The sequence below is a fragment of the Salarias fasciatus genome, chromosome 11 (genome assembly GCF_902148845.1).
Source record: "Salarias fasciatus chromosome 11, fSalaFa1.1, whole genome shotgun sequence".
NCBI classification, from domain to species: Eukaryota; Metazoa; Chordata; class Actinopteri; order Blenniiformes; family Blenniidae; genus Salarias; species Salarias fasciatus.
The window spans coordinates 11,761,451-11,789,395 of NC_043755.1; the positions used below are offsets into that span (position 1 = coordinate 11,761,451).

Consider the following 27,945-nt stretch of genomic DNA (forward strand, 5'->3'; position numbering starts at 1 on the left):
TTGTACGGAGACCGCGGTTCATGGTGTCGGAATAAATACAGTCATGAAAGAACGGGTTCAAGAATACGCCGTCCATTTGCATCGTGTTTATAAATCATTAGGGATGGACGTGATTAGGGCACATTCTCAGTCTTTTCAGGCCTAGTTTTTGCTCCCAGCTGTTTATTTGAAAACAAACTGTGGGACAACAATAGGAGAGCAGAAGAGAGACGGAGTTGGGCTGAATGTGCTTATGAGGAAAAATGCAAAAAAAAAAAAAACTAACTAAAAAAAAAACAGGCATATTCAGGTTCTTGTTAATATACAAAAACAGGAGATTTTCTAACATATGAAACTGCTTTTCTAGACATTTCACAAATCCTGACAAGATGCTTGAACAATTCTACACAAATATCAAAAAAAATAAGACAACATTGTTTGTAGAGTTTGGGATCTGTGGACATTTAGACGTGTGGCATATATTCACCGTTAGTTTGTACTTTGCTTACATGTTAAATGTACATGTTACACTTCTTGTTTTGCACTGTAGCTTTGTTTCACTGTCTTAATTTGTCTCCTTTTGTGAGATTTTACCATCTTTTCAGCAGAAGAGAAAAAATCATCCACTCCTCAATTGCTGAAATTAAAATTGGCACAATATAATGTCGTCACAGTTTACTTGTAGTTTGTTCTCGTGCCTCTCCCTCTGTTCAGGAATGTGTTTGGTTTGGTTTGAGTTCCCATTTCTTCGTATTTCATTCTTTTGCCATGGTCTGAATTCATGGTTTTCTCTGGTTACTCCTTTATCTTTCACATTCCGTGTCCTCTGTCTTCTCCGTTGTTCTCTGACTGGATTTTTGTCTTCCTTCCCCTTCTGCCTTTGCCCCCTCCATTTTTTTTGAGTTGATTTCAGCAAATTTACAGTCAGAAATGTTCGATTTTTCCTTCTATTCCTTTCAGCAGTTTTTAGCCACCCTTTCATGTTTCCTCTTGCCTTTCTTGTCGTCTTTTCATCTTCTGGTGTAACTCTTGCAGAACCAATCTGACCTCCCCCCTCTCTCTCTCTCTCTCTCTCTCTCTCTCTCTCTCTCTCTCTCTCTCTCTCTCTCTCTCTCTCTCTCTCTCTCTCTCTCTCTCTTTCTCCCTCTCTCGCACACACACATCAAATACATTCCTCAGACTACTGAAACTCTCCTGTTACTTTTTTTGGGGTTCTGCACTGAAGAGCTCCACCTGTCTGCGCCTGCAAGCATCTTGAAACAAACACCACGAATTACCAGTAAATCCCGATCGACCAGTCCGATTGCCCCACTTCCCATGATGCCTTTTTCCATTCGGCCAATCGTGACGGGAGATCAGACAGAGGAATTCAGCTGACTGACATTAGATATTCAGTCTTTGATTTTAGCCACTGGTCCTCCTTCTCCGTCTTTCTCTTCTCCGATTTGACTTTTTTTTTTTTTTTTCCATCTCTTTGCCCCATTTTCCCGTGTTTCCCTTGATGTACGCCTCCTCCGATCTTTTTATTCTCCACCCGCCCCCCCTGTGTCATTGATCCTCTCTGCAGTCATGTCAATAGAAATCAGGCCCGTGGATGCACTGTTTGCCGGTATGGATTGAACTCAGTGGGCCACTGAGGCTCCTGAGCGCAGCGCCGGGCGCCCCCCAGGGCTCCACGCTCGCCTCCGTGGGAAACGGGGATCCTTGCTGCTAAACAGATGCAGCGCTCAGTTTCAGCCTCGGTTCACTGGGAACTGAACAACGACGGCTGACGCAACAGTGTCATCGGATTGCTTTGTGGACATAGCGGCCATATTTAATTTATGTCGCTCTGAAGTCTCATCTGATCCCCTTTTTTGATCTCCGACCCTCCAGTTTGTGTCATTTGAACAGCCAGTGCCAACCACTTTTTCAGATGACTTGGTTTCTGTAGCTACATATATCTCACAGGTTTGTAAACTGAAAAATATTATTAGAAAAAAATACTTTTTTTCCTGCAAGAAAATCTGAAATATTTTCTGGAGACTGGCAGTCTAGCGTCGATGAAAATATGTTTCTCGGCTCACTTTATATTTGTCATATCTTTGTGTTCTGTGTTGTATGGGAAGACATCAAACATCAAACAAAAAGTAGAAATTACTCCTTGCATACAGTTAATTTAGACATCAAAAGATTAGAATAAGTACATGTGAAAATGTACTTGATAGAATCTTGTTCAGGCATAAATGTAATTATTAAATTAAAGATTTCCCTACTTCCATAGTTGTTTTTTTAGTGTTGTAAAGTTTTGCTCCATGATCAATATCTTCATTATCGACCTCATGCAGGTGAATTTATTTTATTATCTGTTTATTATCACTTAGCAGTCCTGAGCTGTCTGCAGGATGTGGTCGATGTTCAGTTCAGCTTCATGACTGGACCGGCTCCATCTGTCTGATGGAGACGATTCATCGCCTGAATCAACATTCAAGTTCCAGCAAGTCCCTGTGTGACTCTGTCAGGGCTTCATGCAGGTCCAGTCTGACAAAAGATGGTTTTCTTCTTCTCCCAGTCTTCTAATTTTTTTTTTTTCAATTTTTTTCCTTGCACTGGTTCAGTTTCTGGTGTACTGGTTCTGCACTTTGCCCGTCACAAATATCTCTGCCCCTCCCCTTTAACCATCTGTTTGTTCCATGCCTCCATCCCTCCGTCTTCCCTTCCCACTGTAACCACAGACTCAAACCCTAATTGAGTTTCCATGTTCCTGCTCGCCACAGCCGCTCACTCTTGAGAGGCCGGAGGTGGTCGGTGTCTCCGTGAGGACGAATACTGTAGCTGACATCAGTGGTCAGGACGAGAGCAGGACGGACGGACCATGAAACACACACAGACACACACCTCCGTCCCGGAGAGCAAAGCCTTGAAACCTTTCCATGGACCGTACACACTGCGCGCTTTGGAAGGCAAGGAAATGGCTCAATTACTGATCATAAACAGGTTTTGATGGAAAATCAGTGGATTTATTGAAGATTAATGAATACAGATATACATTTATTGAGTTTTTTTCACTTGAAGTGAAAATTATTCACGAATGTTGTGCTAATAATGACATGTGGACGTTTTCTTTCACCAACTTTTACAACTACAGCTTCAGTAAATACAAATCCACAGTTCTGAACTCCAGACTGAACTGGAAAAGCACCTTCTTTACTGCAAATAAACAAACCGATAGATGAGAAAAGAGTAGTTCAGACGGAGAATCTTCCACAATCTGGTGATTACAAGTGATTGCTAAAAACAGATATGTGAAATAGTAAAACATTTATCACTTGCAGATTGCTGCTCATAATTCTGAGAAAGCGTGACGATTTATAGCTACTTCAAAAACAACCAGTAAAATGAAGCTTTTGTAAAGTTGTGTGCAGCATCTTCTTTCATGATTAATCTTGGCTTTGAATAACATCAGAGAAGCATCTAAAGACAGATGCGTTCAGTGGTGCAGCGATTACAGGCTGTTTACAATGTATATCAGGTTCAAATCTGACCATATTAAATCTGTTATTTTCTTAATGTAATGTCTTTTTTGTTTCTAATTATCCGATCAACCATGAAAAATCAGTTCCACTCGATTTGTGTGTTTTGTGTTTTCTTCTCCTGCAAACAGGCAGACTGATGCATTGATTTTCAATTTTCTAGTCATTTGTTATTCTGATCATCATCTGCTTTGTTATCTCAGCTCTAAACTCTGTTTTCTTCGTGTCTTCTCTCCTCCCTCTGTCTTTCTGCCCCTCTCCTTCTTTCATCCCTCGCTCTCTTCATCAGCACTGAAAAATGGAGCTTAATTAACTATGTGCCTGCAGGACTTTGGCTTTCTGTGCATGTGTGAGCCTGTGTGTGTGTGTGTGTGTGTGTGTGTTTGTGTGTCGTGTGTGCAGAGGTAAAGTAGGCCAGTCTATAAGGTGGCTAATTAGGATGCAGCAGGCCTCTGTCCGCTGGCTCCTAGGGACCAGATGGAGAGTTGGGTTCACAAACAGAGGAGGATTTGTCCGATGATGTTTTTTGCGTTCGCTTTGACTTGACTGCAGAGTGAGAGTGTGGACGAAAGTGTCTTCAGATGCTCAGCACCGACGTCTATCTACAGCATTCTTGTTTATTTCTTCATTCATTCAGTACATAAATGCTGCATTTCTGCAAAGAAGTTTGTCATTTAGCCCAAATCGAAGGTTCTTTTCCACAGACCGGTGTGTTTGTTTGTTTACCTTACTGCCGGTTTCAAACAGCTGTCAGCCATCTTCCTCAGAGTGCAAGTCTCAGCTTGCGTCAGATTAGATTATTTCCAATTACAGGATCAGATTGGACCGTTTTACATGAACACTAAATAAAGTAATCAGAATATTGTGCCAGTTTATATGTACCAAGGTGTGATCAGATTAATTTCAGAGGATCAATCCCATAATGCTTTGCACTGTGTCGTTTGCGGTTTGTGAGATGTGCACAGAATCCCACAAATGGCTTCACCTGCAGAGCTCTTCCCATGGGACGGCCGAGGCGGCGGCCAGACACTCCCACCCCGAGGCTAAAAACCTCGGCCGCTGGGCAAGCTGGAACGTCCGGTGAGGGGGTCCTTGGATGGGGAAAATATGATCGGATTGAAGTGTTTATGTGGTGAAAATTTAATCAGATCGGCATTTAATGTGATTCATTTTGGCCCATGTAACCACAGCTATTGGTAACCTTAATCTGCCCCGTTTTACAGCCTGTGGGATGTGAATATGCAAAAAGTGGCAATATAATGAAAAGCAAACTTACACAGTAAAAGTGAATGTTGATTCAAAAATTCTATCAGTAATTTAGAATCTACAATTAGCATTTGTATGGAAAAGAGGGAAACAGTAACATTCAGTTGTTTGTACATCGACTTTGCCTGAAGCAGGTCGATGGTCCGCTGCTGGTATTATCACAAACATGTCTTGTTTATTGTCACATATTTTTTAAGATTTTACATATACATTTATATTGACATGGGTTTTCCAATGTCACCCTATTCCCCAAGATAATTATAGACTCAAATAGCAAATAAAAAATTCAACAAATGTACTGAGTCATATTAAACTGCTGGGAAATAGCATCTAGTCACTTATATGTAAATCCCATCAAACACACACACACACACACACACACCACACACACACACACACACACACCGGTGACACAAAGCCAGAGTGCTTTCACATGTCACAGAGACTTAACGTGTCGTCCCGGCAACCAGTCCCACGAGAACACCTGCCCCCTGCGAGTCACCACGGAGACGCATCCCATGCTGTCAATCACACACACGCACACACGCACACACACACGTCTGTGTTGCAGAAGTGTGTGTGTGTGTGTGTGTGTGTGTGTGTGTGTGTGTGTGTGTGTGTGTGTGTGCCCTGGCTAATCTGTTCGCACACAGTCACACCGTGTGTGTCTGAGCTGGGGTTGGATTTTTGGTTGTTGGTGAGGTTAAGGTGAAGGGCCCGAGAATGCACTGTGTCAGCGAGGGCAAACACAAGGAGAGGATGGCGTGTGTGTGTGTGTGTGTGCGTGCGTGTGTGTGCGTGTGTGTGTGTGCGTGCATGGGTGTGTGACAAGCAGAGCAGCACACTTCCCTCTGATCTTTTCCAAGTACTAACACAGCTGTGTGTGTGAGTGTGTGTGTGTGTGTGTGTGCGTGTGTGTGTGTGTGTGGTGAAGCTCACCTGGATCTTGCACACATATGTTGACGTTAAAAGGACGGAGTGATCCTCTGTCACTGGACCGGCTATAGAAGCCCGGCCACCTTTTGCTCATGATTTCTTTATTTCTCGGGTCTTTTTCTACTCATGTTTTTGCAGATTTTTGAATTACAGTTTTACTGATAATTAAACACAGTCAAAAAAAAATAAAAAATCACACAAAAAACTCATAGACAGTTTGATTAGAACAGTAACCATTTTGATGATAGTACAGTTTACAGTTGTTTTATTCTTGGTCAGAGTTTGGGTCAGGTCTTGATCCGTCTCATCTTCGTCCCAGGAAATATTGTACTGAGTAACATATTTCGTCTTCGTTTTCATCATTGAAACTAAGACTATTTTGTCGTGTACACAGCCAGAGTTTGCTGATTTTCAGCATAATCAGATTGTCCAGTTGTCCCCGTGTGATAACGCTCATATCTGAGCATGGGGGGAGAAAAGAGGCAGCGGATCAGAGGTGGAGCGTTCGTTGACTTGGCTGTTCCTTCTAGATTTTTGTGCTTTTTGTGCCTCTCCTGTCTACATGAGACGCTTCCTTTTTAAAGTGAGTTAATTCACCTTGCCGTTCATGTGCAGACTTCCTGTCTGATTCTGTCTCCTTTACACAGCTTGACATCTTTCATAATTATAGCTCCACCTGTAGGCCTGGCATATGTACTGCATTCTTTTGAGTCATTCTCATGGTGTCGTGTGGACGCAGATATTTCCTGTTCTGATACAGAGTGGACAGATCTTTTTCAGTTCTTGGCTGTAACTTTAAGAACTATATATGTTGACATGACTACCTGTTGTGTATTGTCTCACCTCACTGGAAAGTGAAGTCGAAAAAGTTTTACAGTAGAAGACTTTCCTTCTGTTTACAGTTATTTTTGCAGTTGATCTGGGAATTTGCCGCTTTTCTTCTTCTTCTGGGGTTACTCTTTCCAGCGAGCAGCTTTGGTTTCTCTGCAATCCTCTCTTTGAAGCCACACAAACAAACTCAGAGGTGTTGGGTTATCTGGGGTCGGTGACTGGCTTGTTTTTGGATCCCTGCTTGTTTATTTTTTTCTTGCCTGTGTTTGACATCTTTGTGCACTTTCCTTTTCATCTTTAATCTTTCTCGCTTGCTTTTTTCTCCCCCCCCCCTCTTCCTACACTGCTTCTCTCACGCATCTGCATCGCAGGTTGTGACAAACCGATTTGTGAAAAGCACTTTATATATAAGCACATCTCGCACTTTTAATCACCTTTCATCACAGACTGCGTGACAACCTGTGGGTGTGACCACACTTTAATTTAATCCCCCGCATCTCGCCTCCATCCCTCCCCTAATTGAAGCTCTTGCGAGGCAGCAGCAGGGGCGACGGCTTGCTATTTCCGAGGCGGCGCTGGTTGGCTGCCACAGCTCCGCTTCACGCTAAATACATCAGCTGCCATTCAAGTCGGCGACTCGGAGGGGAAAAAAAGACGGAAAATAGCTCTCCTCATTGTGTCTCTGTCCTCTCGATTCCGTCGTCTCCCGTTTCCTGATCCCGATACGCCGTGTGTCAGACAAACAAATCCCCTCCCCAAACAAATAAATGAATTTAAATTAAAAGACAGCAGAAAGGAGTTTGGCGTAAACAAAGCACAATTCCCTTTCTCTTTTTAGTCCCGTTTTGCATAACAAGCCGTGACACACTCTGCATTGAGATTCAAATGAGTAAGTGGCGGCTTAAGATGGACTTAGCTGCACTTCACTGGGACTATTTATCCGCTTGTATAAAGAACGTGTCGTTCTCGACGCTTCCTGTTTGACTAGTTTGGGACGACACGGTAACATATCAGACGGCGACGTTGGTTTTTTTTTTTTTGTTTTTTTTGTAATTTTATTGCCGTTGTGAGCTTTATGAAACTTTATTGGTCTCTGCCAGGAAATTAGGCCATCACTACAGCCAAGAACAATTCATCAGACGGAGCGCAAGTACAATCAACACACACAAACAGAAACAAAGCACTCAAGCTTCTGCCAAGACTCATTATATATTATACAGTTTACAGCGTTCCTCTGAAAAACGTCCCTTTCAAGATGGGACTGGACGGGAAATGCACTGTGGCAAGCACGACGGCTGCACAAAACCAACGGACAACAATGTGACAGCAGTTCAGCAGGGATCTCAACATATATGAGAGGCACGGTGCAGAGGATGACAGTTGGAGGACTGAGGAGAGGGAATTTAGAGAAACAGAGATTTAAAGCATTTCTCCTGCAAACATCAGCTCCCCGCATTTCTTCGTCAAGACGTCCAGCTGGGACTTTCTGTTGTACAGTATTCCAACCAACCGAGTCAAAAATACTTTCCTTAAGTGTGTTATCGCTGCGTGGAGTGATGACTCTCTGCATTTGGCAAGCACCCACTTTCCAACATAAAGGCCGGTCCTGTGCAGCCCCCTCTGGGACTATTAGGTTCACCTTCACATTTGGAAGGAGAGCGATCGCACGTTTAGATGTTACAAATTAGCACATCAAGACAATTTTAAGACCTTAGGGGAAACATTTAGTTAATTACAACTTGGGTTTCACTTTGATAGCTGTGTCCACAGCCATTATTATCAGCAGCATCACAAGTTTGACCTCCAAAGAAAGTGGTTGTGAGTCAGACTATACAGAAGATTTGTGGGAAGATTTGTTGTCTGACATTGTTTGAACTTCAGATATTAGCTGAGGGACAGGGGTCAGGGCCATGAAAAATAAGCTCGAGAAGTATTAAACTCTCTTTTTTTTTTCTTGAAGGCTCTAACCTAACACATTAAAGATCAGTTGAAAAAGTTTGAAAGAGTTAGATCGGTGGAATTGCTTTACTCAGTGCACAAAATGTTAGTGATAATGTTCAGCATGTTTCGTGTTCACTGACCCGTGTTCTTGCGTGTTGAATGTGTTCATACGACATGCAGTTTTAGTACATTCAACCACTGCGGTGTAAAATGACCCACTCATTTCTCTCACACACGAGCTGCAGTGCTGTGAAAATGTCGTTTAACCAACGAGAGCGACTTACTTCAAAACACAAGAGATTATGACTGGAGCGATGAAATGACTCATGGATGAAAAGCTGAGTAGGAAAAAAAAAAATTAAGCTCATTTTCAGACATTTCTTTATGCGTTATTAACTGACAGTCCAGAAAAGCTGAGATACATCAAAACTTTGTTGAGGCTTTGTGTTATAATAATCCCTGCAAATGAGAAAATGCACAACTAAGTGAAACTAACAAAACAGACTCAACGACAGAGACTTACTGACTCGTTTCACACTCATTTCATGTCAGACTCAGATGTGGAAGAGCGCAGAGGGATGCCGTCACGCTCGGGAAGACAAACACGTCCATCCCTGTGTGGGCATATCGGTTCGGCGTTCAGGTTCTCGGCCCTTCGTCATCTTCCACTCCTCTTCCTCGCTCCGGGCCGGCTGCTGCCCCGAGCCGGACGTTCCTCTGCATTTTTGTATGCATGCATGCATGTGTTCAGTGAGTTCTGGCCTGCAAGCGGCAGTTCGCATCGGGGCTCAGTACACCGTTCAGCCTTATTTCCTGTGCCGAGGAGGCTGAGTGGAAGGAGATGAGGGTTCGCCACACTTCACAGGGGCTAAACTCTGTTCTTCAGCTGGACAAGGGCAATTACTGGCTGCATATCCTGTGTGCAGAGCTCCGAATCAGTCTGTCCCTAAAACAGGATGAAAAGTGCTGCTTTTAAGTGTAGAAAAAGTAACTTTATTATGAGAATGGTGCTACAAAAAAAAAGATCAGGAAGTCATTAAAGGAGTTCATGCTGGAGAGACCCTGGAACTAAACTGTGTTGTTGCTCTGTGATGGTCTTTGGATCACTAAAAAATGCCAGAGGAACTTTGTCAGAGTTGAATGAAATGAAAGGTCTCGATGCTCACAGCAGATTCAGAGTTCAAATCTTTATACTTTATACTTAGGAAACTAAGGTTTTTGATTGCTGGTTGGAAAATGGATGAAATCTGTCGTTTTTAGAGCTCATAGAGTTTTGCACATGTCAAAGTGTCTTGGACTTCAGCAGCATTTAAAACATGAAGTTGAAGTTTGTGTGTAAAAAGCCCTGAAGTACTTCAAATACACACGTTATTTTGGCGGAAAATGTTCAGTATTGTAGCGTTGGTGCAGGTGAAATAAATGAGCAGTTTGGAATTTTACACGTCCGACTTTATTTTGGGAGCAAACACATCAGAAAACACAGCATCTAATGCAGCCGCAGTGCCAGAATCACTCCCGGTATGACATGAATCACTGAACCTGGCCAAAGTAACACAGTAACACTGATAACACAACTGATTATGGCACAAACAACAACAAATTAAGAACAACAACACAATCGCTTCTGAACCAAGACCCCCCTGGAATTTGTTGACTCATTAACTCAGTCAACAGTAAAATACTAAGCATTTTTACAGTTTGGGAAGTCTGGACACACTCCACATGATTTGTCCCATAAGTGTTGTGGGACAAATGGGTGCACACACAACCACACACAACTACACACAACCATTCACACATTCACACATCACTGGTGATGGTTTCACTGGGAGGAATGTGAGGTTCAGTGTGTTGCTAAAGGACACTTCAACACTCCGGCAGGGTGTGATTGGGCATCAAACCACACAACACTGGAGCTGCAAGACGATCCACTTTACCAATGCAACGCCTGCCTGTTCCATGAATTCAGACTCAGTCATCCTCAGACTGTCTTTGAGCCTTAATCCCCGCACAGCAATTATGAAGTCTTCTTGTCAAAGTGAAACATGAGACGATGAAATGGAAAACTCTGCGATGTTTGTCTTAATTCTTTGTGTTTATCAGTCCCCTGCTCTCGTCTCCCGTCGGCCTCCTGAAGAGTCACAATCATTTCTTCTGGCAGCGAACACTTTTCTGATCTTATCGAGCTTCTTTATGGTGACACTGTGTGACAGCCTCAGCTGGATGACTTGTTTGTGTTGGGAGACTCGCTTGATTTGTTTTTCCTCATCACAGGTTGTTAGGATATCCTCTGACATCCCATAATGCAACACTCGTAGTACACAGAGCTCATTCTGGAATGTGGGCGAGTTTTAGGGCGGGGAACTGTCACGGTGTGTACTTTGAGCCCCTCTAAGTAAAATAGAAGATGAAAAGCACAGTGGAGTTTGCATGTTCGCTCAAAGCTCCTCCAGTCTCACCCAAAACGTGCATTTCCATTAAATGTGAGCAGTTTCCTGTCTCTCTGTGTTTGTCCTGCGACGGACCAGAGGCGTCGTGCTGCTCCACTTCGACTCCCCACTGTATCTTAACACAGTATTAATTTAATGCCATTATTCTGCTGTCAGTGACCTTTCATCAGCCTGGAGCGAGAACGGAGGCATGTTGTCCGGCTGACAGCGCCGCCTCCTCCGTCTCCCTCCTGGACGTGTGTTTTTTCATACGCCATGGTTATTTATTTATTGTGCCCGGGCAGACACATGTGCTGACCGCTGGCGCCTCATACGGACGTGTTGATGTTTGTCATGATAATGGGACAGATTTCATTTCACTTTCATACACGGCCCACAGCGCAGCATATGTAAAGCAGCAGACAGGAATAGATGTGATTATTCAAGATTTTATGGGCCGACCGAAAAGAAAAAAAACAAGAAGACCGGCGACGCAGAATAGTGCACCGAACTGGAAGCCATCTTCTTCTTCTTCTTCTTCATTACCACCTCATCCTCCCCTGCATTCGTCTCTTTTTTCCCCTGTTTGTTTACAGGTGTTTGTTTACAGCAGAGTCGCTGCATGTATTATCCCGCCATAGCATATATTGTTATTCCCAGATTAAGTTGGCCTTCTCAGGGATGGCATTAATTTGCATGAGTTGTATCGGCCATAACTTACGGCAGTTTGTTTATGCTCCCAAAAAAAAATGTTCTTTGCAATTCATTTTTTTAATGGCTTTGCTTTTCTACACGATGATAAAAAAAGTGTGTTAATGGGAGCTGATTTGGTTTACGTTTTGACAGGTTAGCATCATCTAATACATTTACACACTGATAGAAGTACAATAAGGGTGTGGAGAAGTAAAAAAAAAAAAAAGAAAAGAAATAATAAAGCAAAGCTTGGCATTTTCATTTCATAGTAGAAGTTAATGTAATAGATACAGTCAAATTTAGTGGTATATCGTAATAAATACCACAGTTCACTTGTTTGGAAAGAATCTAGGATTTTACTTACAACAGTTTCTGTCAACAAATATGATTTAATGTTTTTTTATTAGAATATATTCTACTTTGACACCACATGAAAATCCAGAGTTAACCTAAAATGTAAGACTTGGCGTGTGCAACATGATTTTTGATGTTCACTGTCAACGAGAGGTGACAGCTCTGCATGTGAGTGAAGGGAGATGAACTTCATCCCACCAAGCAGTAAAATAATCAAGCAGAAGTGTGACAGAGAGATGGATGATATCCCCCACTGCGGAGTTGCACCAACGCTGAAAGAAACCGGTAATGTCATATTTTTGAGGAGGGTTTTCTGACTTTAATTCTGTCAATATTAATGAAGTTCTTACTTCATGTTTTCCGTCTCTCCATTATTTTTCTTTTTGACTGCACTGCCTTCCTGCTGCCTCTTCTGTCTTTCTCCTCCTTTTTTCACTATTATTTTTGCCTCTCCCTCATCTCCCCTCCTGCCTCTCTCTCTCTCTCCGGCTCCCAGTTTGTTGACAGACCTTCAGAGATGATATAAAAAGACAGAAACAGAGGTAGACGCTGTTGTGTTTGCACCTCCTCTGCCGCCCCTCCCCATCCCCCTTTTCCTCACTCTCTCGTCTTCTTTGGTCTTTCTGAAGTGAAGTTTCGTCGATTGTTCGTGCTGTTGTCTCCTTCGCCCGCTCTGAAATGACACAGGAGCCAAAACAACAGCGGAGCGCCGAGGCGCCTTCAAAACCGAACAAATCCCCCCTCAGAACCAGACGACATGAAAAACCACATCAGGAACGAGAGTGGAGTCGGAGATGCAGACGAACTGTGTGTGTGTGTGTGTGTGTGTGTGTGTGTGTGTGTGTGTGTGTGTGAGATCTTCTGAGACTTCAGTTGTTTTATTTTGGAGGAGCCGCTTCCTGTTCTTTCGTCCTCCCCGTCACTCCTTCGTTCTTGTTTTCTCCAACAGCAAGGTGGAGATGAAAAACACACACGCACACACACACAAACACACACACACACACGCAAACACACACGCACACACAGAAGAAACATGACAGATGTTGCGGTGAAATGTCACCTTTGGCTCGAAGCGACTCGGCTGCGGCTCCTCCGTCTGAGCGAGTGGCGCTGGCTTACCTAACAAGCTCCGTCACTACAAAGCTGAGACAACAATAGCAGCTTGTTACAGCCCAGAAAAAAAAAAGATTAAAATAAACAAACCTGTTGTTCATAGAGTTTGCATAGCAGCAACATAAAAAAAATATGTTCCATCGTTTTCTCAGCATTGTTTCACTGAACTTAATATCTTTAATATACATCTATTGTAATATTAACAGCCATCAGGATGGAATCACAAAGAGTGATTCTTTACAAACAAAGTTTCGGCCCATTTTAGTTCCTCGGGTTGGTTTAGTGACACGTCTCATATTTGGTTCTGTTTTGTAACTTTCAAGACTTTTCAGGTCTATTAAGTTACCTCCCTGCTCAGTGTTGTGGAATTTCGTGCGGCAGAGCCAAAGATGAGTCAGGGTTTCGACGCGCTCAGGATTCTTGTTTAGAATTGCAGAGGAAACAAACAAACCGGTTCTTTGAGAGCAAGGCAGCAGGTCTGAGCACAACTCTATCTCTGCCATCTCTGATCTTTCTTCAGCTTATATTGAAAAGCAGCGGCCCCAGAATCATATCTGTGGCGTCTGGAGACGTCCGCTGATTAGAGTTCATGACGGCTCATGAATTCATCCCACGCCGGGGCGGGTTTACCCCGTCTGACACTGATGAATATTTCAAGGAAACCTGAAACTCAAGTGTTCTGCTGAAACCCCAGGATTCCCTGTTGCTCAGCAGCAAACACCAGGAAGCAACGATTAATCCATTCGTTCATTCATTCATCCTAATGTGACTAAATCTGAGCTTGAATCTTCCATTTATCGGCCCATCACGTCTTCGTTGACACCTCGCATGTACTGCAGTCGATTTACTTTAAAATGCAATTTTGGGAACTGTGCAGTTTGAAATGTTAATTGGAAATATGTTGTTGTGAAACACAAGGATTCTGGAGTCTGTCCAGGCTTCCTGTTTGCAGAGTCTGTCAGGCTGGCACACGGATTCGTTGAGAATGTATTTAGTGAACAAAAAGTGGAGCATTCAGAGCTTGAACAGCATGATTTTTTATTCCCTCAGAGGAACACTTATTTTGGAATGCATATGTTCGATGTTGCTGTGTACTCGATGTGCGAAAGCTAATTGTATTTCCCTTTTCATGCACCTGCCAAAAAAAAAAAAAAAAACTTCATGACCGCAAACAGTAAGTCCGTCTTTCCTCCTCTGGTTCTCCAGGTGACGACTGGTACCTGTGCAGGCTGGCTCTGAGCACGCCCAGCCAGGCCGACCTGCTGTGGACCATGTTTCCTTCGCTCTACCTGGGCGCCATCGGTCCCGACGCCACACCCGGGTCCGTCGTGTACAGACTGTCGGCACGGCAACGGGACGGGTCGCTGGGACAAGCCCAGTTCCTCCTGATGGAAGGTGATCACTTTTTATGTGTCTCTCTGTTTGTCCTGTACTAGATCCTGTCAGCTGGGATTGGTTAAAGTGATGCAGAAGGTAATATATGAAGATGATACTGTCATAGATTCATGAAATAGTTTACTTTTCTTGTTTTCTCCTTTGGGCTTCTGAGTTCCAGTGTTGTGAAATGTTAAATTATTCTCACGCGTGTGGTAAACCGTTAAAGAAGATAAGACGCTTCTCTGTGACACAGCGCAGTGAAGAAAACTAAAATTCAAGATGCATGAAAAGCTCTTTTAATATCCAGATTCGCTTCAGACTTTCATCATCTGTGCTATATGTTCTTAACTTCCTCAGTCAAATCTCCCTTATTTTCCAGTCGTTTCCTCCTGAAAACCTGTCGTGTGCGTGCTCCGGCTCTTATCTGCTGCCTGTATCTGTAATTAGGTCCGCCGCCGCTCTGCCAGGCACTCTGTGACAAACCTGTTTTGTTCAAAGGAGCGATTTATAAATAAAATTTGACTTGTTGAATTTCAATTACCGTCAAATGCGAGAGGAAGAGAAAAACGCACATAAACGGCATGGAGCTGCACTGTTAATCGCTCCCCGGGGCAAAGAAAGCTCCCAGATTCAGGAATAATAGGAAAGTCTCTGGAGAGGCAGCGAGTGGGAGAGTTGGAGGGTGGGCGGATGGGCGCCGGTGGCTGTGGATTTTTTCGTTTCTTACTTTTTTTTCTTATTTTTTTGAGGAGAAAAAGGAGCACGAGAGATATTTTGAGAGCTAATTTCTAATGCTTTCATATTAAAAGATTCTGACTTCCCTTTGGCATAATGTGACAACATGTGTACCAACGAATAATCCAATAATTTGTATTAAAAAAAAAAAAACAGGTTTTTACATCATGCTGATATATATTCGCAGAGAGTGAGTGAAGCCAATTAAAGGGATTTCATTCAGTTTAAAGGACTTAAATTTCCAATCGCTTCAAGCATCTGGACAGTTGGAGTAAACAAGAGTCCACTGAGCCATAAACCGTGTTGGAAAATGACTTTTTTAAGAGAAATCTCTAATTCTGAAGGAGAACAATGATTTTTCTTTCCTTCTTATGCCGACATGTTTGCTGTTCGTAGTCGATATTAGACGTCCCCCAGCTGCTTCGCTCTCCTCCTTTTTCCGAACTTGCGATCAGTCAGAACGCGTCACGCTCACCTCCAGCGGCTCCAGACGGATGGAGAATATGAACACTTAGGTTTAGAATATATTTTCATTTCAGTGAGAAGCTCTTCTCGTGAGACGCAGACAGACTCAGGAAAAAAATGACTCCACAAATAGACTGAGCAGAAGAAGATGATTGACAGGTTGGATGCAGCTGCCAGTTGAAAACCCTCTGGTCAACAGCTGAGGATTTCTCCTCTTCCTCTATTCCTCCATCCTTCCCCGCTTCCCCATTATTTGCCTTCGCTCACTTTTTCTTTTCCATCTTTCCATTTTTCCCCCCCCAAACCTTTTTTTGTATGACTGTCTCCCCTTTCTCCATCGCTTCCTCACGTGTCTCCATCGTCTCACTCGTCTCTTTTTGCCCCGTCCTCTTCTCATCCTCTCTATCTTTCCATCACTGGGTGTTTCCCATTTTTGCTCTCTCTCTCTCTCTTTCTCTCTGGGCGTCTTTCTCGCTGTCTGTCTGCAGCTCTTTTTCACTCTTTAGCCAGCGGCGACGTGGGTGAAAACAAGCTCTTCATAGAGTGTTAACCAGCAAATGCACGCACATGCACACACACACACACACACACACACACACACACACACACACACACACACACACACAAACACAGAAAAACCCTAAAGCCCCAATTTACTTTTTTTTAGCAATTGCACAGCTGTGACTGTGCATCCATCCATCATTCTATCTGATTTATCATTTTTGGACTTTTTCTTATTTAAGTAAGTAAGTCTGACAACTTGTTCAAGAATAATGCACTTATCCACTATTTAAATTTTCATCTAAGCATTAAAAAGTGTTGTTTCATAAAGACTGGTGTTGGGTGGAGTATCTTATACTCCCCAATGTACATGAATACAACAAACAATGAAAACACTCCACTCTGGGTCACTGTGGTGAGAATATATTGAATCAGTCATGGATTGAGAAACGTGTAGAACATTAAATAGAAACCATCTGCCTTTTCTTTAAAAAACAAAGACTTCATTAAGTTTTCTTTTCATCTGTGACACTGAAGGTGGCGAGGACTGCTTCGAGGTGGACCGCCGCTCGGGCGAAATCAGGACGACAGGACGACCTCTGACCCCAAGTAAGGAATACTTGCTGCGGGTGCAGGCAGTGGACAGCCAAGGCCGCCAAGGCCCGCCAGCCACGGTGGCCATCCTGGCCGGCTACCGCCCGCCGCAGTTCACCAACTCCACCTACAGCCTGAATGTCCCGGAGAACACACCAGTGGGCCAAGCGTGAGTCTCACCTGCGAGTTCTGTTTCATCCGGTTCAAAGGTGTGAAGTTTCAGATCGATCAGGACGAAGAGTGTCAAAATCATTTCAGTTGACGAGTTGATATCGACATGTCAGACCTTGAACTGGAAGGAACACTTGATTAGCAGTTTTTGTGTTTACACACCCAGTAGTTCTATTCACAGTAATTTAGACTTTGCCCGTCAATAAAAATGCTTCATTAACTTTGCTGCTGAATTCACAAAAATGCCACACAGACTTTATTTTCAATGGGAAGGTCGCGTTTGTTGAATTCAGATAAACACAGTCAAACATTACAGAAAAATGTAAAAAAATAAGTGGGTTTTTTTCAGGGGGGAGTTAGGATTTTTTGTTTTACTTTAAAAGCTTAAAAACTGTATGAAACTGCTCTGGTCTAATACTTTTACTATAATCCTTTATGATCAGCATGTTTATCAGTCTTTTTCAAGGTTGAGATTCATGATAGGTAAATAACTTCAAACATTTTCCTGGATCATGTTTTGTCATAGTTTGAACATTCTAGTAATTTCTTGTAGATATTTTGATAATAATATGATTGATACCAAAGTCTGTTTGAAATGAATAGTTTTGATTACAACAGGTGTTTATTTGTACCTCGGTACTCCACATGTACAGAAACATCATCTGCCTCCTACTGCTGCAGTGTGTGTGTGCGTGTGTGCTTGTATGAGTGTGTGTATGTGTGTGTGTGTGTGTGTGTGTGTTTCACGGTTGGCTCCATGGTTTTGCATGTCATGTGATGAATGAAAAGATGAGCCCTGTAGAGCGAGACAAAAGAAGAGAAGAAGAAAGCCGAGGCAGAGGTGGAGGCACAGAGGGGAAGTGGAGGAGGAGGGGGGGGGGGGGGGGGGGGGGGGGAAGGAGGAGTAAGGAGGAGAAGAAAAAGATGGAGGGATGAGGAGGAGGAGGACAGAGGGAGGGGGGAGTGGATGAAGAGGGCCCAGATGTATGAGTGTGGCCTGAGGCTGAGAATTTGAAAGTGTGGCAAATTCAAATATTTATTAAAAGCGAGGTCTGGATAAACATGAAGGGGAGCCTCTGTGTGTGTGTGTGTGTGTGTGTGTGTGTGTGTGTGTTTCTCACTGAGTGTCTGTTGGAATCCCTTTGGGCTGCTGGCGCAAAGCACATTGTATTAATATCCAAGTATCCGTGCCACCCTGCAAGCGTGTGTGTGTGTGTGTGTGTGTGTGTGTGTGTGTGTGTGTGTGTGTGCTTGTGCTTGTCAGTGCTGCCATTGTATTTCTATTGTATGTCCTCATGTGTGTCAGATATTGTGTTTTGACTGCTGATTGATCAGGATACGACGGAGTTCAGACTGATGGTGAAACCTCTGGCCGTGGCGCCCGGCCGGCTCGCCGCAGCCCCGCTTCACTTTAAAAGTCTGTTTGGAAACGGAAATGTGGAGCAGCTATTTACTGACCTGTGGGCATGTTTACACTTTAGGCAAGGCAATCTGAGTTCATTCACAGAAATTTTAAAGGGCTTTTCACAGAATAACACCAAAAGAACAGAAGGACCCCGAAAAAACAAAAAAAAAAAAAAGGAAGAAATGAGAAAAAGTAGGCAGAAGTGAATATAAATGAGCAATATCATGACATTTAAAGAACTTAATTGAAAGTATAATTTAACCCACTTGTATAGATAGCTCCAAGCTACAAGCTTCAAGCAAAAGGAGGTAAAACAAGAAGTGATGATGCATTAACTGCTGTATGAGCATTATGTTAAACACTTCTGCCCTCATTAGCTATTAGAATACAATCTCCGAACGAAATAAAAGAGTTTTAGAAGTTAAAGCCCATTGTGCCAAAATGAAGAGAAAAAGTTTCATCTTAACTTAAAAGTGCCTGACAAATAGAAGCTGTAATTGTTTAATAGTTTTCTTAAAGCTTGCATCTGGAGAGCTTTACTAGAACAAAAATAGAGTTCAGTTCTTTAAGGAAGACGTAAAGCTGTGCCTTTCTTTTTGCTCTCCTCTAACCTTCCCAAGAAAATGACCAAACATGCATCACCTTCCTTTACCTCACCCTTTCTGTTTGTGCTTGCAGTGTCGCGGTGGTTCAGGCCATTTCCTTCCAGAAGAAGAGCTTGTCCTACATGCTTCTGGTGAATCCTGGAAATCTGTTCAGCATCAACCAGGAGAGCGGCGCGCTCAGCCTCACCAGGACGGTGGACTACGAGAGCGGCCACAACCTCCACACGCTGCAGATCCGGGCCTCTGAACCCGACACCGGCCTGAGCAGCGTGGCAGAGGTACGCACAGACATTTTTATGTACACACATCACATCATCATGAAAGGATGGGAATGCAAAAGACAATAAAGCAGTGCAGCAGCAGAAACTTCTTTCACATGTTGAACAACACTAGGTCAAACTTTTCGAAAATAAAAATCCCATCTAAGTATCAAACAAATATCACATTTAACTGATTCCTCCCACTTATCGGACTTTTGTGGCTCACTGATATGAGTAACTATTTACAAATACAGATGATGCTCAAGTGCGAGGAACAAAAGTCGAAGTTAACTGCTTTGTTTTGCTGCTGAAAGTCAAGTTTTCCCCTCCGTCCCTTTGACCTTTGAACTGAAGAGAGACGCCCACTTGAGTAATTCTCTGTTTCTCAGGGCATAAACCTGCAGAGGCCACCAAACTCTTTTTATTCCGCTCTCCATAAAGAACAGAGTGACTGTTTTCATGTTTTTTTGTGAGACAGTGCAGTTCTAGCTTTTGCATCCTTTGTTGATTTTACAGCTTAAACAGCAAACATGCAAATACCCGCTCACTGAATCGTTCCTGATTTGTACCGTGCAAACTAAACGCAGGGTTTTTCTCTTTTTTAATCAGTTGTTTGGTGAAAAAATGTAAAAGTCTTTATCACACATGGCTTCACATTTTTAAAGGCTCATGGCTAATTCATTTATCTCATAGGCACAAACATGCCTGCTTGTCTTCTACAAATGCACAAAAGCACTGGACTGGTCTGCTTTAAAGTCTGAAAACTGTACTTTCCTTTATCGGGTGTCTAATTATATCAACTTCACAACATAAAAAGCTTCTCTGCCATCGAACCATGATGTTTCCTTTTTCACTTTTCTGGCACAGCTCATATAAGATGGAACAGTTCTGTTTACTTACTGTACAAAGTGTATTATATTGACTAAATAAGTATCGTATTTATTGACCGACGTCTTCAAGCAGAATAACAACACGTATTGATTGACCTCTTTATGCAAATAGTGTGTTTCAGTGCGAATATAAATACAGCTTAAGAACAAATCATTAACGCTCAGAACTGTTAATGCAGTATTACTTTTCTAGGTGCTGTGAGGAGAATTTAAAGGTTTCCAAGAATTTCTTCTGACCAGTGGAGGGTTGTGGGTATTTTAATTCCTGTTATCACATCAATAACATACTTGAACTCTTCAGGTCGCGTTTCAGTAATGAGGCTGTTGTGCTGTGAGTTGAAAGGTCGGCACGGGGCATCGCAGCCCTTCTTCCCCTGATAAACAAGACCAAATCCAAAACAGGAGCTGCACCGCTGCTCATCACGCATATTGGAGGGTGTTGACCCTCGACTGCTGAGCACGTCGCTGTCTGATGAAAACTCATTAATTTTGAACGAGAGAGCCGCCGCTGAATCAGACGCCGTGATGCAACTGTTTCGTTTTCTGTTTATTTTGCTTTTGTGTTCATTATGCATGCATAACGGTAAAAACATGCTGCTGGGCGTCCCGCGAAGTGCCCATGATGAAAAACCCGCCCGGTTCAAAGCCGCAGTCAGAAACCTCGGCGATCGCGTCTGATCAGTTTGTGATCAGCAATTTGAGCCGCGCGGTAATCCTGCTGAGTGTTTTTATGGAGTTCCTATTATGATAGAGTCAAAGTGGATGAAACACACACACACACACACACACACACACACACACACACACACACACACACACACACACACACACACACAGAATACAAAGTGCTAAGTGCAGAAACCTGGCTGCTAAGTACTGACCCCTATTCTCACGGTAAGCCGGGAAGACTTTATCCAGCAGATACCTACATCTGTTCACATTAACACACTCACTCGCACATGCACACACACCTAGAGAAATCCATTATCACCTGCTCTCAGTGTCCAGATGGTTGAGACAGACAGAGAATAGCTGCTAAACTACCAGCGTCCCCCAAAGGCCACTGCTGCTCTTTAAGCTTGGCTGGCTAATTCACTCTAAAGGCCCTGTGTGAGTGTGAGTGTGTGCGCGCGCGTGTGTGTGTGTGTGTTAGTCGTTTGCGTTGAAACCTTCTCAGCTCCCCTAATGTTACATTTCACTACAGATTCTGCACTTTCTACAGCCTCTAGCTTCATCAGACATTTCCAGACCATTAGCATGCTCCATCCTGGATCACGCCGTTATTTTCCACACCCATGTGCTCGCTGTCAAGGTGGCCGTTTCCTCCTGTCTGTTAGAGAACATGTAGATGAGACGGTTAATGCCACTACAGTGGAATCAGACCTAAATAAGATCTGCCTCCCAGCATCCTCCACCTGTCGTCTGTACGGCTCTTTCCAATGTGAGGTCATGAGGGTTTGGTGTCTTTCCCATCTGAGTGTGAGTAAATGGACAACCAGCCACACACACTCATGAGCAAGATTCAGATCAAAAGATAAAAGGACTTGTCTTTTTAACACTGTCTTCCAACTTTAAAACCATCGTATTCAATCTCATCATACTCTACCTCCAAACGGTACATCTCTTACACAAATAAATCCATCATGCTGCCTGATAAAGTGTGAAGTCAGACGCATGATTCATCTGCAGACAGCTGTTTCTTACCAAGTTCACCTTAACAGCTCTGAGGTGATAAGTGGGCCCTCTGAGGTTTGGTAAGGAAAACAAAAGAGGCAGTTTATATGCAATGTGCATAGAATGCTACCAGCTAGCAGACATACAGTGCGATCTAGAAGTGAGGTCTGGATTTTTTTCTCTAATTGTAATCCACACAGGTATGAGTAATTTTAGGCTTTAATTAAAAAAAAAAAATTCTTCTATTCATTTACATCAGACTACTTTTTTTTTTCTTTTTAAACATGTGACATAATTCATTTTATTTTATCGTATTGTGCTAGCTGGAGAATTAATAATTCTCGAGTGTTTTTTTATTTATTTATTGAATTTTTTTTTTTTTTTTTCCTTCTTTCAATTGCATCGGTCTTTAAAGCTCAGTATACTTTTGCGTGCTGCATACGTATTCACCCGTTGGGGCCATAGTGAAAGTAATAACTACTTTTCTTCCTGTTTACACACAAATCTCCTAAATATTCAATGCATGTTTGCAGAAGCAGTCGGGCATCTAAATCCTCTCAGCGTGCCCGTCCGCCGCCCCGCTGTTATTACTGCACAGGTGGCGTGTCGAAGGTTCACCCCGCCGAGGAAATCTTTGCTCAGGTGGCCGCGTCTGCAGACTCACCAGTTAAATCAGGCTTTATGGGAATGGAAAATAGGGTTTTGGTTTGAGCTCCAGCAGCTCCGGATAGTGGGTGAACTGGACAGGAACGAGGGAGAGGCGACAACACAGAGGCTCAGGATTTAGGAGGTTTAAAGGAGGAGCGGAGAGAAAGAGACGGCCTGGAAATGGGTTTTTCTCCTCGAGCAAGGAAGATTTGTCTTCATAATGTTTGCATGAACTATTTTTGTAAATAAGAACATCTATTTATTAAGGGTAAGTCTGTCCAACTAATATCACACCCTAACTTGGAAACCTGCTGACTCTGAGTGAAGATGAGAAATAACTAACACTTTATTTCCAGCCTTTATATCACCGGTTTGCTAATAATGCAAATACACTCAGTTTACAACAGACTACATAAAATCCTAAATGAAGGTTTTTTTCTCTTGATGTGTTTTTTGTTGCAGGAAAATAACTTTATGACACATATAATGTTCAACAAGGTTTATTTTTGGCCATATAGAAATAGTTTTTTTTTTGTTTGTTTGTTTGTTTGTTTTTTTTTATGATTTTTGAGGCTGAAGTACTCAGAACTAGAGATCTGATCTTAGGCTCACTTGAACTCCGCTTCAGTCACGTAACTTCAGGATCGCAGCAACTAAACGTCCGTGGCTGAAACCACATCTTGACCGCTGACGGGTGAAGTGAATATGGATAATTTTCTCTTCATCATGGCGTCTTTCAGTTGACAGGAATAAAGTGAACATTTCACTCTCAAAGTTTCTGTTAGAAACAGGAATAATGAGCAGGTTTGAGTTTGAAAGGGATCAAACTTTGAAGACTGCTCTGCATTGACTAAAAAAAAAAATAACATTATCTGGGAAATGCTGGAGGAGCAGACCTGCTGGTGAATTTCAGTATTACTAGTCTCATTTCTGGTGCACTTTTCAACTCAGCATTTTCTCCTATGTTTGTGCTATTGACCATTGATGGTATTTTGACTTTCTTATAAAGATGAAATAAGTCAGTAGGTTGTTCCTGCTGCTTCACGTTGGGATCATTTATGATGTGAAAACAGCAGATAATAACAGTGAGACGCTCCCTGCAGGTGATCGTCCACATAACGGATGAGAACGACTGCACGCCAGAGTTCCTCCACTCCATTTACACCAGAGACAACATACCTGAGAGCGTCGCACCTGGAACGTCGCTGCTGCAAGGTAACACACACACTCACACACACACACTCCGGCACAGACACAAACACACAGACAGAGAGAGAGAGAGAGAGATCTGAGCAGGTTCTGATAAACTATTTGCCCTCTGTCAGTGAACACAACTCCAGCGCATCCAACACCTGTGGACAAAATGTAGTGTGTGTGTGTGTGTGTGTGTGTGTGTGTGTGTGTGTGTGTGTGTGTGTGTGTGTGTGTGTGTGTGGTATGCCATCTGTCATAGCTGCTGGTGACTGGTGGAGATCAAACAGTCCGACTTCAACGAGGCTTTGCTCTTATTAGGCACACAGCCAATGCAGAGCACACACACACACACACACACACACACACACACACACACACACCTACACACACACACACACACAAACATTTTTACTTCTGTTTGAGGACACTCACAAATGCAGTGGGGCTACACTGCACCCTTACCTGAGTTTGAACCCTGAAGCTGTCGAAGACCAAACACACACACACACACACACACACAGGTTCGTATTTCTATCCTTGTGAGGACACTCATTGACATAATGCATTTACTAGCCCCTAACCCTGACCCTTATCCTCACCCTAACCCAAACCACAACAATGCCTAGCCCTAAAGAAATGTTTTTTGCACTTTTACTTTTTTCAGTAACAACATGGTCAAAAAAACACTGTTTCTCCTCATTAGGACGGGAAGAAGGTCCCCACAAGGCACATCGTGCCAGGTTGTCCTATCCTTGTGGGGACATTTGGTCCCCACAAGTGTAGAAAAACGCGCGTGTGCACACACACACACACACACACACACACACACACACACACACACACACACACACACACACACGCTCAGTCTTGTATTTCTATCCTTGTGGGGACCGTCCATTGACTCCCATTCATGTCTAGCCCCTAACCCTGACCCTTACCCTAACCCTAACCCACACCACAACAAAGCCTAACCCTAAAGAAATGTTTTTGCACTTTTACTTTTTTCAGTAACAACAACATGGTCAAGAAAACACTGTTTCTCCTACTTAGGACCGGAAAAAGGTCCCCACAAGGCACGTCGTTCCACGTTTTGCTATCCTTGGTGGGGACATTTGGCCCCGACAAGGATAGAAATACGAGAACACACACACACACACACACAGCGTCCTTTATTCTGCAAACTGCTGTCAGTCTCAAGGCCCAGAGCACCAGTCAGTCCTCACTAAGAACTATAAAAGGGGGGACATGTGATCATCCTGGTCCTCACATGTTAAAAAAACATACAAACTTATACAGATCTTGATTAGATGCCCTTCGTACCTCATGTAACTGTTTAATCTCCTCTTTTCTCTTTTATTTACTCCCACCCCCTCCTTCATTCTTCTCTCCCTGTCCTTCCATCCTGCGATCCAGTGCTGGCCCGGGACTGCGACTCGGGCGTGAACTCGGAGCTCACCTACTCCGTCCCCAGCGGCGACTTTGACATAAGTGCGAGCGGCGTGGTCAGCCCCGCCCACCGCCTGGACTACGAGCGGCCCAATCACATCTATGAATTCGTGGTGGTGGCCGTGGACGCGGGGACAACCCCGCGCACGGGAACCGCCTCCGTCCGCATCAGGGTCACCAACAGCAACGACGAAGCGCCCGTCTTCTCCCAGAGCACGTAAGGGGAACGCTGTCATTTCTCCACTTTTCCAGGAGTTCCTCGTTTAACTTTTAATCACCTTTCGTATTGTTATTGTCACTTTGTTGAGCAGACATTGTCTGTCTGCCGCCGTCTCTCTCTGCCACACTTCTGCCGCCGCCTGTTTCTCTCGCCTACAGAGTCAATCTGCTAATTAAGTTTGTTTTTAATTCAGACTCTATTTTTAATCCTGCTGTTCTTCTCCATCTGCTTTCACTTCATCGTCACCTCGCCTCTCGCTCCTCTGTCTGCCTCACACTTTTCGCTTTCTTTTACTCCACACCTTTCTTATATCATCTTTAGTTTACTCTTATCTTCATCTTTCTCAATTTTATCATTTTTTCTTGTTCTTTTTTGAAATCTTTGTTGGTGTATACAGAGGAGTAGTTAATATATTGGGCGTAAATGCATGTGTGTGTACGTGATTGCATTTATATTTTTCCCATGGTCCATAATATGAAACTCTCAGTAAAGACTTGTGTATACTGCGTCTGTGGATAAACCCCACTCTCTCCCGTCCCCCTCTCTCAGCTATAAGACCTTCCTCAGTGAGGATGCTGGTCCAGACACGCTGGTTGCCATCGTCCATGCCAACGACCCAGATGGAGACGCCGTCTCGTACGCCATCACTGGCGGCAACGAGGACAGCAATTTCCTGCTGGACAATCAGAAGGGTGAGGAAGCAAAATGCACACTAAAGAACGCTCCTGCTGGTGTTTTTAATACACACAAACCCAACCGACGTTTCAGTCGCACTCGACTCAGGTACTTTTTTTCATCAAGGAGAGTTTGGCTGATTACACTCAAGCAATCAACAACAAAAGGTTAACGCGCCTCACAGCTGCGGAGTAATTACACTTTCCTAATTTCTCAGTGTGAGGCAGCGCTTTACTGGAGGCAGCACAAGAAAAAGTGATGTTTAAGCTTAAAAGTAATATTGAGCTGTTCCCCAGAGTTAATAAAGGACTCGGGAAGAAAGTGGTCATGTTGATTTATAGACGACTCTGCACTGGTTTTAATGTTTCATTAATAAAGCATCTCCCACTCTGGACACAGAAACATTTCAGTCCTGGCACCACTGAAAAAATATAGCTGCTAATAAAAGTAAGGAAGGTTTTGTTTGGTAGATTACTTCTTTGATATAACAGTGCTTACTGCGGCGCAGAGTGGTGTAGCGGTTATCACTCACAGTGACACGACCCCCGGCTGGAGTCCCATCCTGAGGGCCTTTCTTTCCAAAGTTTACATGTTCTCTTGATACATAAAAGGTTTTAATCTGTGTACACTGATTTCTGCCTATCGTCCGAGAACTTGCATTTGTTGCTGATTTGTCTGCTGGTTCGACTCTGAATATGCATGGAACGGTCTGCTTTTACTCCAATCCAGCTGATCGTGCTTTTAAATCGATTCAGGGTTGTTTAGTTGATCATATGATTGGATTCAGAAGAAACAACAAATATTGCTAATTCAAGAGTGTATTTAGTTATTCATTTAACAAACAAAGGGTCTCAGTGGAATGTGGAAGAACCAGAAATGGCCGCCGGAGCTGAACACCTCCTCCTCTTGGAGGGAAAGCATCTCATCGTAAAGCGCCATTTGTTGCAAGCTAAACAACATGGTCGTGTTGTTGACTCCGAACGCACAGTGCGCCCAAGCTGACGGGCTTCTGGTAACGCCAGATTGGAGATTGAGTGATTGCCATGTGATTGTCAGCACCTTGGGGCAGCAGAAGCTCGAAAACTGGAATCAACAGCAGAGCAAGTTGTTTGGCCTTGGCAGCGAAGATCTGGCTTTTTTTTTTTCTTTCTTTTCTTTTTCTGGGGCCAAGCCATGTTTTCAGCTCTGCCGCTTGGTCCACAAATGCATGTTTATTCCAAAAGTGAAGCCATTTATAAGGAAAATAAACAGGTTTCCAGACGTACGATTACTAAGAAACCATGCGACAACAAAGAAATAATCTACCAAACCTTTCTGGGCTCAGTTTGTGTAGCGAAAAGATTTAAAGCAATGTTGTTCAGAGGCTGGTAGGATCTTAAATGAGTGGAATCATTAACTTTAAAATTCATCTAGCAAGTAGTTGTTGAGATTCTTTTCTCTGGAGACTTTCATGAGCCAACAACCGGCGACCAGCTCTGCTCCTAATGGAACGAAAAACACATGAATGATTAGAAATGTGTTATTAGCTCCCAAACACAGAGCTTCACCACAATCATTTCACATTCATGTGCACACACACACAACTGCATACAGATAACAATACACACACACACAAACACACGGTAAAATGGCTGTTGCCATGGTGACAAGTATTTGGGGGATCAAGCTTGGTAGCATTAACGAGGCCAGTGAACCCCCTGGAACACACAGGCACACACATAACATGCATAAATAACAAGAACATGAATACACACACATTTGTAATCGCTACAGCCCACACACACAAACTGCTCATGTCCTCTGTGTGTCTGGTTGATGTGTTTAAATATTAATGTGCCTGTTTTTTTTTTTTTTGTGGAGAAACAAAAAACATTTGGAGGACATTTTTGGTCAGTGTTCACCTGATGGTTAAAGGTCAGTTCATATTTTGTTCTCACTTTCTGATATTCCTCTGAGTCGACACATTCAGCACATGAGCGCTGTGAGTCAGTCACTGCCGGACAGTTAGAACGGCTGTTTGAAGGGGAAAGT

At 43.2% G+C, this 27,945-nt stretch overlaps 1 protein-coding gene across 1 annotated transcript in view; it reads left to right on the forward strand.

Moving 5' to 3' along the window:
• Positions 1–27,945, forward strand: part of LOC115396690 (neural-cadherin) — a 124,725-nt gene that overhangs the window by 42,659 nt on the left and 54,121 nt on the right. The window contains exons 2-7 of the mRNA XM_030102674.1: positions 14,261–14,449; positions 16,670–16,895; positions 18,981–19,185; positions 23,483–23,594; positions 24,987–25,236; positions 25,789–25,931. Of these exons, the coding sequence (XP_029958534.1) occupies positions 14,261–14,449; positions 16,670–16,895; positions 18,981–19,185; positions 23,483–23,594; positions 24,987–25,236; positions 25,789–25,931 (1,125 nt within the window). The remainder of the gene's footprint in view (positions 1–14,260; positions 14,450–16,669; positions 16,896–18,980; positions 19,186–23,482; positions 23,595–24,986; positions 25,237–25,788; positions 25,932–27,945) is intronic.